Here is an 18,170-nt window from a genome sequence, read left to right as displayed (position 1 = left end):
GAAAGCCATGGGGACGCAATTAAAGAACTACAAAGAAAAAAATAGTTATGAAAATCTCCCACTTTCTTTTGATGTGCTGCAGTCTGAACTGTACACACACACACACACACAAATCTGAACAAAGACGCACAGAGAACACACACACACACACAGAACGCAACTTGGAATCTGTGAGAAATCATTCATTCTTTCAATTAAAGATAAATATTAGATATCTTTTAAACCGCAAAATGAAAATTAACCATAAAAATGCAGAACAAAGACAAATCTACACAAATACAATCGATACTAGTTTTAGGTTTGACTGCAAGAAATTATTATTTTTTAAATCAGTAAAGCAGTGGAAGAAAAAACTAAAGAATAAAGTATTCAGAGCGTTGCAATACATTAGTCAGGCGAAATGAGAAAGGGTGAGAAAGCAAAGGGGGGAAGCAGTGTGTGTGTGTGTGTGTGTGTGTGTGTGTGTGTGTGTGTGTGTGTGTGTGTGTGTTTTAATAGGGCTATCTCATTGCCATGAGATTCTGCCCGGTGTGGGGTTACTTTGTCAAGCTGACCTCTTATAGCAGCTGAGCGGCTGAGTTTTGCATACATAATTAACTACAGCTAAATGTCATCCCTCACTTCAATAACTAACGCAGTGGGTGATGCTGCTCTCCCTTTTTGACTTCTAATCCAGAGCGAAGCGCCGGCAGACCGACTATGTGAAAATGAAGTGCAGCTTTTTAAACTCCACGCGAGTCAATGAAGGGCTGCTAACGCTGCAGCGGGAGTGTGCACGCCTCAGAAAGACAAATCACAACCTGGAAAATGAGGCTTTAAATGAGCACCGTCTGACGTTTGCAGTCGGTACAATGCAGACTCACAACAAGGAAATCAGATACTTTGCTTGCAGCTTGTTATGATGTGGTGCAGATTCCAGGACTGTTTCTGGTAAAGTACAGCGTGTAGCCGGGGTGGAGCGACTGCATTCCCGGCGCTGAGCTACCACGTAGTTGCAGCACAGCATGCGAGGGACTTTACCGTAGGCAGCTTTGCTTTAAGTGAAGCAAACTTGACTTATTCTGAAGTGAAAATGGACAAAATCTGAGCAGAAAGTTTACCCCAAACTACACGTGAACGACAAACGTTCCTCCGGCGTGCGGGTGTCTCCGTGTGAGTGTTGCCTGCCGCGCTCTGCTCTACACGATGACGTAGATGTTGTTTTCTGGAAAATGTCAGAAACCGAACGCCAAATTAAAGCCGCGATGTTTGATTAAGTGTGCCAGGTGATCTCAGGAGAGGCGCGCAGACGCAGCCTCAACCCCCTCGTTCATTTGTAAACCTCCAAATGTAGGCTTGAAATACAGGAAGTAGGAGTGTACGCTGTAAATCCCCCCCTTGATTGGGAATACAAATGATCAAATGTGCGAAGGCTAGGTACGCGGTGTCAGCAAAGTAGCGAGAGGCAGAGAGGAGGAGAATAGAAGGAATTAGGCTGTGATGTGAGAGGGAGCATCTGAAAATAAAGATGTGAGCTGCATTGTAGCAGCTCACCTTGAATACGCGGCACAGAAAGAATAATACATGAAAACAAAAAATTCTTCCATCATTGGTTTGAGATCAACTGCCAGGATCAAAAAACAATCCGATTCAGACGCGCGGTGTTTGTTTTCGGAATTAACAGACTCCTAATTTGCTATTCTTGGATACTTTTAATGACTGGTGGAGTAAACAGCTCCTCCAACCAAAAGCCAATTATAACTTTATCAGCACAATCTCTGCTGAAGAATCGCAGCTCTCAGAGAAGGAAACACAAATACCTTGATCTTCCAGGGAAAACTACAGCTTCTTCTTTATTTGTTTTTATCGACTATTCCTTTTCAGTAAGCTTGTCAACACGTTGCTTTTACTGACACGAGCGCAGCCTGTTGTGAGATCAACATTAATGTATAAAAAAAAAGTATCGAAACTTTTGGTTAAAGCAACTCTAAATAATGCAAAATCCTGCCAGAGCACTGTAGGCTCCATTTGTCTGATAATATCAGGCCTTTTATTTAAAAACAACAGTCAACAAACAAACACACGGCTTTGCTGTGGACCGCCACGCTTCAGATATCCTTCATGTTCCAAATAAAAACAAAAAAGACAAAAAGAAATTAATTCTGAATCTTTGATTAATGTGACGTTTCCAATTTAAAAACAATAAAAATCAAGAGTTGCCCTCAAACGTTGGCGGCATCCTTACCAATTACTCTCAGTCAGATCTTTCCTTCTCGCTGCTAAACGGAACCGCTACTGGCGTGGTAGCGTTCGTAATAGTCAATAAATCTAAAATATTATGTGTGAAGTTGCGGGAAAAGACCATTAAGGGGGCGGAGCTGGAGCAGGGGTCCCGTCTGAAAGACAGACACTAATTCGGGACAACTGTGAACTCTGAACCCGCTAAAAGCTCGGCCACTGGTCAGCAGATCCTCGTAATGGAGTCCACATGTGCTCGCGCCGCCACAATTAAACGGATCTCCAAAGGTTTCCTTAAATCAACATCGGGGTGTTTTTAGTCGTACGCGCAGAAGAACCGCCCGTGGCCTCTGAATCCATTTGATGCTTTTATATATTCACACAAAGTGAAATAATCGTTGGGCTTCACGCCGAATAAACCCGAGCGTTACAGCGAGAACCGCCGAGAAACCAGGAGCGCCTTTCATAGCTCGGCAGCTCAGCCCAGGCAGAGAATCGCTCAGCATTAATCAAGATTTCAGGCCTCACTTTGACAAACTGCACAATGCCTCCTTTTGTGTAAACACAAACATCAAATGCCATGTGGCGTGTCCTCATCACTAACAAGCAAACTAACAAGAGACCTGGAATTCCACTCAATTAGTACCTGCTCGCTTTGTTATTAATCTGCTAACCTCCGCGAAGAGATGAGAGGAGACAGGAGGGGGAAATGAACGGGAATAAAAACAACAACAATTTGTTACGATAAATATATTAATGCCAGCAAAGTTTCCGTTTCAGGTGGTGTAATTCGACGTGATGTGCAGGCTATGTTCTGTCATTAGTCAGGAAAAATGGCGAGTGGGGATCAAAGCAAAAAAGCCTCCGAGCCTGCCACTTAATTTATCACACGGCAAAGACAAAGGCTTCTCTCTCCGCTTCTGTCGCCTTCAAAAGCCCCGACTCTTTTTTATGACAAACTCAGTTTGCAATTTAATTTAGGGATTCGGTCCCTGGGTGCAGAAAAGCAAGCAGGCAGGAAGTGAGAAGAAGGTAGCCAGACAGGCAGAGAAGCAAACAGCGGCTGCGGGAAACGTCCAGGCAGGCGGGAAGCGCTGCGAGGGAGGGAGACAAGAAGGCAGACAGGTGCCATGAAACTCCAGCAGTCAGGCAGGCAAACGGGCGAGAGAGCTGGCAGAAAGTGTAAAAGAGATCGGTGCACACAGTAAAGAGGCATTCACACACGCTAGCAGTCATAGTAGGCTGAGCAGCGCTAAACCAGGAGAACCAGAGAAGTGTGGGAGTGCGAGCAGGTCTGGAGTCTGCTGGGCAGTGGATGAAATTATGTCCTGCTGCTGGGACAGGAGTCCCGTAGGCGGTGGAGCCCGAGCATATACTGTTAGCAGCGTGGGTAAAAGAGCGTCCGCAGCCTCGGCGGGGCCTCGCCGTCTCACGGCGGAGCTTTAAACACACACCGTGAAGAAGAGCTAAACAAACACCACAAAGACCGGTGTGTGCGAGCGACCCCGACGCCACGGTGATGCTTCCCGTAGCACTGACCGGCGTCGGCGCTCCGTTAATTAAAGAGACGACGCGCTGGCAGGTGGCTTCACTGCCCACTCTGGTAATTGGCCCCTTTCTTCCCACTCTCTCCCCCCACAAAATCACCCATCTCTGCCTGTTCTTTTCTCTGCCTCCTCCTATCTCTCCTCCTCAGAAACGTGCCAGTGGGCAGGCAGAAACGCAAGACTTTGTGAAATAATGATTAGAATGGATGGAGATGAAGGGAAGGGAGTTTCACATTTTCCCACAAGCCTCTGATGGTCGGGGAATGCTGTTTGCCTTCCAGCGTCATACGACGCGACGGGAGTTTACTTTAGACAGCCGCAGTCTGAGGAGCCAGTGCTGCAGTCGTTAATGATGCGGGGAGGGGACAGAGCCGTACTCTGACAAGTTTCTGGATGTGTGTGCGCTTTAGTTTTCTTGCCATGCGCGTGTGCACGTGAGATTACTGCGTGTGTGTGTGCGATGTAGCAATAAAAGCTGCGCGTTGGTCTCACCACGTCACTCGGGAGGTTGTGCAGGTCGTCGAAAGGGCTCTCCAGGGTGTTTGTATCCACGTTCAGGATGACCACGTCCTCCAGCGATCGACTGCGCACTCTCTACGGGAGGAAAAGGGCGACGTTAGTGCAGCAGCGTAGATATTCTCATCATTATTATTTCACAAGTGTATACACATACACTCAGAGCGATCATTTATTGTTTTTCTTAATGATGGTTGTGCTGGAGACTTCCTGTGCATCTGACATCTTTCAACATAATAAATATTTGTATTTGTGGAATTATTAAATTGTGAAACGACGCCACGATTTTAAACCCGCAGTGTGGCCCAGGTGCGTTTCCCGGGAGACAAAGTTATTTCTGTCCTGAAGCCCCGGGAACATGAACATCTAGCAGCCGCGGTTAAAGCTGCACAGTTATCACACTCCTTTACGATTAAGGATGAAAAATGGCGCGTGGGGGAGAAAAATGATTAGAACGTGTTTACGGTAACGCGCGCGCAGACGCGAGCTGGCGAAATGAAGAATGGCACCGAGAGAAAACATTTGGACCGCGCGAACATTTTCCACAGCACCAAAAACCTCACGCATCAATAACAACACCGTGATGCTGCGGCGTGCCGCACGCATCCTGATGGCGACAAATTCAACAATTATTTCAGTGTGGTGCAGGATGCAGGCAGGTGTGTGTGCGGGGACGGCGGGTGGGGGGGGCAGCGTTGTGTGTGAATTTCTAGTTTGTCACTTTTGTGACAGCCTGTGCAGCGGAGGCTCACATGCTGATCTGGACTAATTATGTAGTGGCGGAAAGAAGGTCTGTCACGGATGCAGAGTGTGATAAATACTGCCACTGCCGCAACTGTCAGACAAATATCACACACACACACGTGTGCATTAGAACATATGCATCTGCACAAACACACACACCTACATACTAACACTTACACACAAGTGTAAGCGTGTGTGTTTTTGCAACATGCATTCACACAAAGCAGCAGTGCTGCTGATGACTTGCCCCCCAAACAACACAATGAAGTAAGAAAGCTCTTTGTTTGCAGATGCTTTCTTGGGCTTCTGTGTACGTTTGCTTTAAGGAAGCACGAAAGCAGCAGAGGAAGTGAAAAGAGAAGAAAATATAGCTGTCAAATCTTATTGAAACACTCAAATGAAAACCATCTACAAAATGAACACGTAACATTCAAATCTACTGAAAATGCTAAAGACTTTCGAACATACCTCGAGCAGACTGAGATGAACTCCCACAAAGTACGGCATAGGGGCGCTGTGGACAGAAAGAGTGAGACCTGTGAGATCAGACGCTTACACGGAGGAAACATTCACGGAGGACACTTCAGCGATGACACGAGTCTTTGAAATAAAAAAATCACAGCTGTGGAAATTAGTTTCTTTGTATTCCATAAATGTAATCTGAATACATTTCAGGGTTACATGTGCTGAAATGTGAAGGCCTGACTTAAAATGATTAAGAACAGTGGTAATCACGTATCGCTATAAATAACAACGGTCACTAATCCTTAAAATAATTACAGTTGACACTGCTGCATGTACTGACAACTATATTTAATTGAACCCAGCTGACAGGCACAGGCAGCACATTTTCTACTCACTGTAAGGTTTGTGATTATTTCCCAACAGCATCAGATTAACTGCAGCAGCACAAACTAATCTCATGTTACAGGATTTATTCTTAAAAGCAGGTAAAAGCACAAAATGTGTTCTCGCCTTCCTTACATCGCTGATTGAGACTGAATAAAAGATTAAACAAGAACAGTTTAAAAATAACACACCGACTTATACTGGCAGAAATGCAAAACTTACTGGTTAATAACAAAAGTATAAAACAACAAGCATCAGTGCAACATTTAAGGCTCGGTTTCTCTCCGAGTCGACTGATAGTTTCAGGAAGTGCAGAAAGAATTATTCCCTCAGAAAGTTAAAGGGCAGATGTGTCAAGAGTTTTATTTTTATTTTCAAAAACAACAAAAAAAATAAAGTGTTTGGTTTTTCGGGGTTATTATCATGTCGTCCTCATTTGGTGTGATATATATCTTCGTTTTCAAAGTTTGCGGAAAGGAAAAGTTGAATCACGGACCGCTCCCCATCAGCACGAGGAATAAAATCAACAAAAACAGTCAAATAATAGAAACCATTTTTACGATGAGGTTTACAGAGGCGGTAATAATCGGATAGTTTGGGGTCAGCGTGTTCCTGGCCAGAATGATTCAGCAGCCACAGGCTTGTAATCAGCTTAAAGCAACTGAAAAACAAGCAGCAGGCCTGAATGCTGTTTTATGAATGTTCGACATTTACGCAGATCCAGTTACACAAACAGTAGACGCACAGGCATGGGCAGAGACGCTCATGCACACACACATCTAATGTAATTGCATTATCTAATCAGCGCATGAGGACACCGCTGTGATTGAATAAGATAATGATGAGTCTTTGCAGAGTGTTGAAAATCATATTTCACTGTCAGTGATTTATAGCTTCTTCAAGCCAAATGTCGCTGATGGTGAAGCGCTGGACAAACGTAACCGCGCTGCAAACGCTTTCACGCGTTCAGATCTGACGTTGACCCGAGCACGCGCAGCTTTGCAGACGAGCCGCGACTCCCGCTCCGCATCCAGTTTCAGTCAAGTCCGTCCAGATTTGTCGGATCTGCGTTGGATCGCTGGTAATGAAACCCTGAGAGAGCCCAGATGATGAGAGCGCGGCGGCGCCGGCATGAAATATGGAGCCCGGTGATCGGGGCCGTTCATTATGTCGAGGAAGCCACACGTGAGAAGTCGCGCCACAAGAGGAATCGCAAGAACATGAAGAATGGGTGGGAGAAGGTGTGAACACGAGTGTCTGCACTTTTAGTGGCAGAGCGCGACGTGCCGTGCGTGCACGTCTGCACACGTGTGCGCTGGAGAGAAAACACTGGTGATGCTGATGCTCGTGGTGTTTGCTGCGTGTGTGCTGCAGAGGTGGTCAGCCTTACCAGCAGTAGTCCAGAAGATGCGGGGGCAGCACAGGGATGAAGATGTGCTGCCAGTACATGGGAAAGAGCAAAGCGGCGGCGCCGTGGACACACGCCGTTAACTACAGGAAGAGAGAGAAGATGTGAGGAGGAGGGATTCAAAAGGAAAAACTTTGAGCAACAACATAAAATTCATGAAAAGGCAGAACAGTTTGGAGACTCTGATTTGTGCTCTTGGTGAAAGTAATTTTAAGTAATAAATTACTTTTAAAAAAATGACTACAGTGGCCCCGCCCACACGCTGTTATGTCCTTTAATATAAACCAAACATGCAGTCGTTTCATGCGAACACATCCTCGTCCGTTTCTGATGGCCGAGCCCGCTGACAGGGCCCGCCTCCGACCTCGTGACAGAGAAAGCAGAGACGACTGATGTGAAAAGAAAACTATTAAAAAGATTGATCTAAGGAAAGCAGCCAACACGCATCCAGCGCCGTCTCCGTATCGATTTACTTGTCCAGGGTCATTAGAGCAAACACGTTTTGCAGCTATTGCACCTGGCCATTACGAGTCATTACTTTAAAACACTGATTCTGACCCCATTTTTTTTAAAGAGTCAGAGTTCATTATTAAACTCTTTTTCAATCAGTGTCAGTAAGTCGGGATTGTGCTGTGACCTGCACAAAAGCAACAAAAGAAAGCCAAAACAGTCTGACAGTAGCCATAAAAATCTGAATTACCCCGACCACGATGACTGGGAAATTAAAAGGGAAAAGACGGAATAATTAACCTCTTTTTTTAAACAAATGATGAGGAGCAATCACGTGAAGATGACACTGCTTTTCAAAGGAGCTTTTTACACTGTCAAACCAATATTACACCCAGAACTAAAGTCATTGTCTTCCATTGTCTTAAAGCCAGCATCTCCCTCTTGACATCTCATCACATGAAACCGAGCTACAGTAATGACCTGCAGCGCGCGCGCACACACACACACACACACACACACACACACGCACGCACGCACACACGCGCACGCACGCACAGGCGTTAGCTCATCCCCCAGATTAAAATAACATGATTAAATATGGAAAGAGAACAGAGGTCTGAGGGGCTCCTGCGGGACTTCATTAGGGCAAATTGCCAAAGAATGAAACATGAGTTAGCCAAGAGAGACTGCGGGCTAGGCCAATACCGCCGGGACCCCGGAGCAGCAGCCGCTGTTATACTGCTGCAGCTTCACAGTCAATGTGTGAAGCGGACACACGCTATCAGACGCACACGCGCGCAACTGCCAGGAGACCCCCTGCTCGCTGACACACGCAGTGTCACAATTGACCGGCCAAAAGCGGGCGAGCTCGGCGGCTGAAAACCACCGCTGCCAGAGAGAGAGAGGGGACCCACCCCTCTGAATCCACCCAAAGATCAAGCCCGGACATCTGAAAAGCTCACAACAGAAAGCCTGTGTGTGTGTGTGTGTGTGTGTGTGTGTGTGTGTGTGTGTGTGTGTGTGTGTGTGTGTGTGTGTGTTTCCCTCCCAGCGTGTGTCTGGCCAGGAAAAAAAAAAAAAAGCCAACGTCTTTTCTTTTTTCCGTTTCGTTTTAATTGTCTCTCTGCAATCTCTCATACACGCAGTCCCACAATAGTTAAGACTTAATCAACATTTAATTGGTGTCTTGCTCTGTGTATCTGCATATGCATATTTCTGCTTCCTGCTGTCTTCAAATAAAACAACAATGCCACGCTCCTGTCAGGATTAATTCCCTGGCAAACAGTTTGGGGTTTTTATTTTCCTGTTTTTTTAGTTAATTCTGAAAATAAATCAATGCTATGAATATTAATGTATGAAAGTGAAGCACTTGGTGGAAAAGTGACGATCAGAACTCTCACGCCCTACGATGCTGAGGGGCCATTAAAATTGCGATCGGGAAAGGTCACCGATCTGGCTGCGGTTGTGCACGCACGCATGTGTACACGTGCCACGTGTGCATGCATGTGCGCGCACGCACGCGAAGCGCAGAGCCAACAGGCTACTGTATCCCTCCTCTGGGAGTGAGAGACAAGCCCCAGCCATTTGCTGGTACCAGGAGGTAATGGCTCAGAACACCTCGCTAACCAACTCCAATTATCTCCACCAAGCCTCAAGGTGAGCCCCCCAACTGGCATGATTTACTCTCAGGTTGAAAGTGAAAACAGGAGTATCTCTCTGCGCTTCTCTTCTTCCCAGGCTGGGTGGCTGGCTTGGGGGAGTCGGCCGAGAAGGGAGTCTGAAACTAAGATAATGATTTATAAAGCAAATCTAGATTTCACTTTTCATTTATGTGCTATCTCCAAAGCGGTGGAAGCGGCAGCGCACCTTAGATAAGGTAACTCGAAGGGAACTCCAGAGGAATACTTCACATATTTGCTTCTCTAATTCAGCCTAATACACACGGCCGTGTCCTTGTCCTGGTTTTAGAACAAATGAGGCAAAAAGTAAAAGGAGGATAAATTGAAAAAGAAAAAAAAAAGATACCCCTGTTTTTTTTTCTTCATTTATAGGGGGGCTTCACATGAGAGTGGGCCATGAGAGGCTAAGGCTGATAAAATATTTGCCAGGCTGATAAATAATAGATGAGTGGAGCCAAATGGCTTACACGCTGCACAAAAGACCTGGTGCTTAATATTCCATTCAATGGAGAATCACAGATACAGTCCCCAAGAACAAATACAGGATTAGGTGCTGGGTCCAGTCCTCGGGGAACAGGGCTATGCCCGGTAATGAGGGGCTGCCTGCCTCCTACACACTGTGCATGTGTGTGTGTTGCCCCTTCCTCTGAGGGAAGCTAACCGATTATACAGCGACAGCCTGCTTCAAAAAGCAGTCAAGGTCTTTGGTTCTGCCCTGAGAGCTTTTTAGTGCGCTGTAGCCGAGACAGAAAGTGTCCATACTAACACGGGTCTTCCCAGATCCATTCAGTGAGACTAAAAGGAAGGACAGACCGAAAAGAGAGGGATCGAGAGATACAGAGGAGGAGGTGAAGGTTGGAGAAGATGGAAGAGGAAGAAAATTTGCAACTCAAAGTCGACGCCATAAACTCAGGAATGAAGCAGTTTATCAATAATGAGGTTTGATGTGATCCTGTGTTTCCTGGCGATCCATCAGCAGCAGAATAGAAAAGGGGAGTTTTTGTATTTACACATATTTTATTTGCCACTTTTTCACTGAATCGAGAACAACGTTTAGATAAATAAACCTCAATTTTGCATCCAAACTGTGTTTTCATGACCGAACAGCAGCGCCGCCCTTCAATTAAGTCCAGACCCGCTCGAGACATCAGCGCTCTGCCATACCCTTCCCATTATTCTTCACCTGAGCAGATTGACATGAGGCACAAACAATGCTGCTACGATCGCACTTAACGAGGTCCTATGACGGTCGCCGAGCCTTTAACCAGCTGCTCTCTGGTTTAAACGCAGCAAGAATAACCGCTGCTGCGGGCGACCTAATTCAGTTTGACAGGAGCAATCGACACGGCCGCTCTTGACCTCCTCACACCGGCCTGAAACACTCGCAGCCTCTCCTTCCAACTTTGTCCCTGCGCGCTCTCCAAATTCAATCCTGTTTTCATCCCAAGTCTCCATTACTTATTCCGTTTCCTCCTCTCCTCCTGCTGTCCTTCTGTCCCCTGCCACCTCTCCCTCATCCCCCCCCACCTCCCTGTCATTGTATTGCTGTGTTAGCCTTTCCCTCTCCTCTCCGGAGTAGTCACCAATTACCCACGCTCTGCTTTTCCCTCTGTTGACAAACGCCGGTGTCAGGCTCTGTACGACGCAAGCATGCCACAAACAGGTAGGTGGCGGGGGGGGTAGAGAGGGCACGCAGGACAACGCAGGCAGCAGCCAACGCCAGGCCTCCCACACAGTCCCTCACAGGAAGACATAAGGCATAAGGTACAAACACCTGTGAGCGCAGACGACGCGCACAAACAGATGCATGCTTAAAAAAAAGAAGCCGACGCTCTGAACACCCTCTGCACGCACATGTGCACGCACACCGTCGCAGCGACGACACGCGCCTTAAGACACACGGCAGAGACGAGTCTATCGAGGACAAGGTGGGGGAGGAGGGGGGAGGATGTCTTGATGTTCTGCAGTTGCCCAACAGCAGACAGACACATTAAGACTCCCAGGAAGAGGCAGGCAAAGTCAGAGAGAAAGAGAGGTGTAGCGGGAGAGAGTGAGAGACAGATGGACAGAAAATAATATGTCAGAGAGAAAGAATTACTAAGACAGAGAGCGAGGGGGGAGAGACGCCGAGAGAAGTGGGAGAAAGAGAGACGGGGAAGGAACAGAGGAAAAGGCTGGAAACAGAGAGGCAGCTGGCACTCCAGGGCACGCTGGATGGATAGCTCCTTGTTAGCATAGGCCTGACAGCCTGATGAGAGGGCTGCTGTCAGCCAGTGCCGGGGTCGGGGCGGTGTGAATTTGGGCGATAGGCAGGGCAGAGGCTGGGCTGCAGAGCTGGGGGGCCTCGGCATATGAAAGACTCAGAGGGGGTCCTCCCAGCTGACTAGTTAGAGGAAGGGCCGATGCAGCCCTATTATACGGGCCTATGACAAGGCTGCACGCACGGCTGGCTCCCGCCCCTGCGCCACCGCGACTGGCTTTTTTTTCTTTTTAAACAAAAAACAAAAAAGAAAACAGCGGCACCATTCACCTCTGGTCACGAAGCAGCAATAAGTCAACTGACGCATTGTTGTACGATCATGATTTATTCCTTTGCTTTTGGCTGCTTGCGAGACGCGGCAGCCATGTACCGACAGACTGACACGCTGGGTTCACCGGGGGCTTTAACACAGGCAGCACCTCGAGCAGGCAGAATAAATGCAGCACATCTCTGAGCGTGTGTGTGTGTGTTTCTATTCCCCGTCTCACTCTGCTCGGTTGAGATGCTGGACAGGCGGAGGTGGTGAAAAGCAGCTGGATGGTACTAACGATGTTACTAACAATACTTTCTCTCATACATCTTCTATCTGTAGCAAGCAGACTGGAGAAACACTGGCTGTCCATCCAGTGGCTGCCGACGCTCACTTTAGCCAACATTTGGACGAACTCTGACATAAATTATAATTCTCTCATCCAGTAACATATTCGATCACAAGACGGGGAACCGGATAACGAGCCGGAGCGCTTTCAAGTTAAGTACACATACGCTCAGATACGCGGCTTCGAGAATGGCGGCAGCCATTTCCGCTTGAACTCGCGGGTCAATCTGCCCAACAACAAAAACAACGCATCACAGGAGCAGTAATAACACCGGGCCTGCTCGTAATCCCAGCGGAGATGTGAAAATACTTTTGTGCTGCAGTTCCTGACATATAACGCTACCAAACCAAAACACCTCTCCCCGAGGAAGATGGATGGATAGATGAGTGGATGAAGAATTGCAGAGGATAAAAGGCTCACGGAGGTAAAGGTCTGACGTGGAGGCTCTTAAAATATCCTGTCGGCATATATTTGTTAGAAAAACAAGCTGAGATTTGTCTTCGGGCAGCAGAGGACTGTAAATCACAGACAGGGAAAAAATAAACCCCTCCCCTCCCCCAAGTATTCCTGCTGAAATAAAAACAGTCTCACCCTTGAGTCTGATCATTTACATCATGCACCGCTCCTGTCACTGCACCGTGTGCTGCTTGGATCTCCAGCACAGGTGCTGCTGGTCTGAGGAGCTGAGGGGAGACAGGTGAAATCCTCTAAGGGGCTGAGTCATTTTCACAGGTCTTCCTGATTATAGCTCCTGTGGGAGACCTTGGGAACTGTTCCCTCCAGCGCCCAAAACGCCAGGCGTGGGCCCCTGCGGCTGCTAAGTGTTCTGCAAAGGTGGCAGGACCAGCAACGCTGCGGATGCAGATAGGACTAGGATGACATCACTTCCCTCTCCCGCCTCATAAACGTTTGGCCTCATCAGCAGCGAGGATAACGGAGAGAGGCTGGAATGAGAGATTTCCTCCCTCGTGCAAACAGGCAGCGAGTTTAAGTTTTGTGAGAGAATCCAGCCCGCCTCTGTGGACATCAATGCGTTCCCCATTATAGGACGCAAATAATCCAGCTTTATCGTGGGCTGCCCGTCAGACCGGGCGGGGGCGGAGGGGTCGACAGATCTCCCCACATAAGCAGCAAAGTGTCAGATAAATATTCTCAGCATACTTGTTAGGGTTTGATGTCCTGCTGGAATATTGATGAAGGGACTCATGTTCAATCTATGCTTCAGCCACATACTTTATAACGAGGGTGTTAGAGCTCCACACCAAGGCATCGACAGCCCCACACGTGCGCACACGCCGGCTGAAAGCTCCACCTCAGCTCAAATTAAAAACAGAAAAGCACAAAGACCGAGTGTTTGTCGAGCGTCTGACGGGTGGGACTCACAGTGCTAAGCTTGCTTGAGGTAATGATGATGCGGCGTTCGTGCAGCATACTGGCGTAGAGCTGGAGCATGTTGTTGATGTCCACGGCCACAAAGTACTCGGTCAGGTTTCTCTGGAGATGGACAAGAACAGGAGGACATTCAGGTTGGTAACAAACTGTCCTGGCACAACTCGTTTGCAGTAAAGCGCCAACGCTGCAGACTGAAGCCAGAGGAAACGCAGCAGTTGGACTTGTACGATTGCACACACTGTTTGGGAAACTTGGCAAACTTGTGCTAACTGCATCCCTTACACAGAGCCAACGTGATGGCACGTAGCTGTAAGTCCCCGCCTTAACGCTTCGAGCTGAGATTTGAATGCAGAAATCAACAAAGGACGCGAGCTCAGTTTGAATCTACCGACAGCCATGCCAGTCTGTGAACCTTGACATTAAAAGCAGAAGCACCGCAGGAGCTAAAGCTGATACAAGAGCGTGATGCAATCATTTCAAAGAGTGACATGTGTATCTGATTAAAAACGATTATAGGCAAAGATGTTCCCAGAATACAGGGATTTCTCTTTATCTCTTCTTCCTTTTCTTTTCCACGCATACTTACACTCTCAGGGATAGTTGGCAGTCCATTGATATCCGGGGCGATGAAGTAGGAGTGCTGCGAAAACACAAACATGAGGAGAAAGAAGAGGGAAGGTCACGAGCGAGGCACGGCGCTCACGCAGGAGAGAACGAGGGGAAGAGGGAGAGAAAAAGGCCGTTCACTTTGTTCTATGATTTATGGCTCATCTTCAGCTCTGTCTATATGAATTGCTGAGCTGGTGTCTGAACTGTGGCAATGCTTTTATCAGGCCTACAGAACAGAGAAACTCAATAGCAGCTCAGCTCCCCGTAGACACCGACTGGGGTGATGTCTCCGGTGGAAAACGGAGTCTTTATTTAAGCGTTAAAAAGGCTCGCGGAGAGCGCGCGTGCACGACTCGGCGCAGACGCGCACTCTCGCGCACGGGTTGTTTAGAGGATCACAGGGCTGCCTGTCTCACTTTGGGAGAGCAGGGCAGGTTCAGTGTTCAGATCAAAGAGGCCTGAGAGAGGTGCTGTTTGGAGGTAGACAAACCACCAGGTGAAACACACTGTTGTGCGTCTCACACACACACTCTCCTGGAAGTACAGCTGCGCTTCTCTGAGGCCTTCGACTCAACCATCTGTTGCAGCTCTTCGTTCACAGGTTAGAGTCTCTGAAACGCACACTGAGACAAATCAGGTTAGAACGGATCAAAACTTTCAACTCTTTACATCATTAAACAGTCATTTACATTGGGAGTAACACAACAATGAAATCGGCAACTCGGACACCCACCCGCACCACCACCAGCACCACCCATTAAAAGTCCACCACAGTCAGGCAGGAAAAAAGCATGGAAACTTAATGCACAGGTGTCCAACTCCAGGCCTCGAGGGCCGCTGTCCTGCAGGTTTTAGATGTGCTTGATCCATCACAGCTGATTTAAACGACTAAATGACCTCAACATGTCCTGAAGGTCTCCAGAGGCCTGAGAATGAACTCATCATGTGATTCAGGTGTGCTGACCCAGGGTGAGATCTAAACCTGCAGGACACCGGCCCTCGAGGCCTGGAGTTCCCCCCACCTGTTTTAATGGTAAAAGGATCCAGTTTGTGTTCTGAGCTCGATCATCCGATTTCATCTTTGCCACTTTGAACGACATTATTGACGAATCCGATTCAGCGTTTCCAAAGAACGACGACCCGCCAGCTCATCTTATGATCGCTTTGATGCTGAAGACTAAACTCTGCATTTCTACGGATACGTTAAAGTCTTTCTACAAAGAGACACAGTAGATTTTATTTGCACATCATCATAATTTCATGTTGTTTGAATTCTCTGCCTGGCGACAAAGAACTATTCAGTTTAGTGTAAAACAAACAGCCCTTTCACTCCTTAAATAAATGTGATTTAAGGTCAAAAAAATGTGAAAAACCAATTTTCACGAGTAAACCATCAGTTTGCTCCCGGCGGACGGTCACCGTGCTGGTTGAACAAAGCTCAGAAGAGATAAAGACGCAGCAAATAAACAGAAACTGGAGCAGACATCAAGGTCTCTCCCCCGAAGCTTTGTATTATTGCTAAAGCCGTATTTGTATGCGTATTTTGCACGGCGACTTTCTGCAGCTGAAAAATAAAAACAAATTCGTTCTGATCGCTTAACGAGATGCGGGGTTGCTCGCCGAGACAGGAGAGCTCACGCACTGCAAACACTAACCAGACGCTCGCTCAGCCTTAACATCCGTAAGTTCTCTTAAAGATCCTTTTGTGACTTTTTGCTGATCAGCCCAAAACAAGGTTTTTGCTTGTTGCCAAGTAAGAAACAAAGCCACGTGATTTTCCTGCCCTCGGTGATGCCTGACAGAAAACACTAAAGCGAAGGAGCGTCTCCGGTTTCCACGTGCTGATTAGAGTTACAGTTAAATCAACGTCAGGCGCAGCGTCGCCGTGTTCATGTAGAGAAACTCTGATGGTTAGTTTGTGGTTACGCTGCAGCTCCGATGCAGAGCTGCGAACAAATAAAACTGCACACAAATAGTCACACGTGATTGGTTGACGGCATTAGTACTTGGTCATCAGCTTTAAAGTTGAGTTAATTCAGCTCGTCATTGGAAACCTCTACCATTACCCATCTATCATCTATGATAAAAGATAATAAATAAATAAAGTGTAAAATCGAGGACTTGGTGCTAAGGACCGCCACCCGTAACCACGGTAACTCTCCGCCTCCCTCTCCTTGTGCTCTGTGTAACTAAACAAAGTTACAAATTCGCGATGCTGTGATAATCACAAGCTGTGCTCCTCAACTCAACCCTGCCTTTCATTGGCTGTTTGCTTGCTTATCACCCCCCCCCCCCCCCCCACCCCCTTGTTCTTTCGAAGACTTGTTTATATAAAAACATTGAAAGTGGGTTAACTGGAAAGGCATCAAGGAGATTTTTTGAGTACAATTGCCTTTGCTTTAAACATAAAGAGAAGGGAAAAAAGACTTTTGATATTCAGAGAGAGAATCTAGCAGTGTGGAAGGGCATTAATCATTTACAAAGTTTGATTGTTTTCCAGAGGAGAAGAAACATACACCAAGGCCCAGGATAGTTTGTTTTTGTTATATTTAAAAAGATAGCGCAGCTTATTTGGCCAAATTGGAAATCCGCGGTTCCCATGCGATTAGTATAGCAGCAGTTTCATATTTCGCCTCCTCCCTCCTCTGCCGTTCGCTCATTCCCCTCCACTCACCGGCTCCTTGCTTCGCCGATCTCTCAGTACTTGCCCAGTGGCAATATACAACTGCTCATTCTTGCACAATGAGAGGGAGAGAGAGAGAGAGAGGGTTCACAGATGAAAGGGGACAATGATTCTTCTTCTTGGCTGCCATGATAAAACAAAAACACACTTTAAGGGAATAATTCTGCTTCATCAATTAAATATCAAACTAGTGGCTTCTCCAGAAAAAGAGCGAAGGAGAGATGAAGCTATCACCTCTGTTCTCTGGGGCTTCTTTTCCAATCAACACTCAGACGGGAAGAAATGGACTCGTTAGCCTTCACAGAGATTTATTGATCGCCTCGTATTAGTCTTGTTAGGCTGGAAATTCATATGTTTAATTAGACGAGTGTTCTTCTACAGCTGTTTGTCTAATTGGTCCGAAAAAACAAAAAAACTAAAGAGAGGTGGTCCCCGAGGGCAGAGGCTCCCACGAAACCCTTTGATGCTGTTACAGTACAGAGGCCCTAAAACTCAAACAGATACTGGAGAGAAACCATCACGCTCGTCTTGAACAGGGACGTGACAGAGGCCGAGCTGTGTCACAGGCCGGCTTTCAGCGACCGAGCTCGTTAGGCCGTTCCACTTTTTGGATAAGCGGAGACACGGCGAGCTGTGAAAGGAGGCTTCCACTTTAAACATGTCCGGCTCAGGCTCATCGCACGCCGAAACAACGGGTTTCCAAACGGGGTGTCAGTCGCTGTTCCCACCTACAGCATCTACTGCTCTGCTCTCTCATTTATCTCAACCTCCGCTTTCCTCCACCCTCATGTGCTCGTTTCTTCTTTGTGACGACTTTAATTCTTTTTTAAAGTTGCACGCTGCCACAGTCACCACCTGTCCCCTCTTTCTGTCTCTGCCTCTGATAACGGGGAACACAAGATACCTACCACACTCAGGTTGACGGGCGTGAAGGGCTTTGGCACAGGCAGGTCATAGAGGGAGTTCAGCACGTCGTTCAAGTCGTTTTTCTAGAGGAGACAAACAAACAAGGAAAAGAGACGCGTGAATTTTATTCACTCGACTTGTTGATGTCACAAGTTACGTGTCAATCTCAAACACGGCGCTGCTGCAGACCACAGGGCCGTAGGGCTCCGCAACATCCGACCGACATATGTTTAACGAGAAACGGCGAGGTTAAAAGACGAGCCGCAGACGCTTATTATCCGTCGGCGTTGATTTACAGCCCGAGAGCGGGC

The 18,170-nt window shown here is 47.3% G+C and overlaps 1 protein-coding gene across 2 annotated transcripts in view; it reads right to left on the bottom strand.

Annotated features, from left to right (window-relative positions):
• dennd1b (DENN/MADD domain containing 1B) overlaps positions 1–18,170 on the bottom strand; it is a 94,844-nt gene that overhangs the window by 30,413 nt on the left and 46,261 nt on the right. The window contains exons 7-13 of one of the 2 annotated variants that reach the window (XM_085387385.1): positions 17,862–17,942; positions 16,945–17,004; positions 14,248–14,301; positions 13,653–13,763; positions 7,264–7,364; positions 5,493–5,538; positions 4,257–4,358 (exon numbers count right to left, since the gene is read on the bottom strand). In XM_085387385.1, coding sequence (XP_085243511.1) covers positions 4,257–4,358; positions 5,493–5,538; positions 7,264–7,364; positions 13,653–13,763; positions 14,248–14,301; positions 16,945–17,004; positions 17,862–17,942 — 555 coding nt within the window. The remainder of the gene's footprint in view (positions 1–4,256; positions 4,359–5,492; positions 5,539–7,263; positions 7,365–13,652; positions 13,764–14,247; positions 14,302–16,944; positions 17,005–17,861; positions 17,943–18,170) is intronic. The other variant, XM_085387386.1, reaches the window with a different exon arrangement.

The sequence above is a fragment of the Rhamphochromis longiceps genome, linkage group LG17, assembly GCF_057381845.1.
Source record: "Rhamphochromis longiceps isolate RC_006_pf linkage group LG17, R_longiceps_female_GT1.1, whole genome shotgun sequence".
In the NCBI taxonomy this organism is placed as follows: Eukaryota; Metazoa; Chordata; class Actinopteri; order Cichliformes; family Cichlidae; genus Rhamphochromis; species Rhamphochromis longiceps.
The sequence above is the reverse complement of the archived record's forward strand: the minus strand, read 5'-3'. Positions and strand labels throughout refer to the sequence as shown.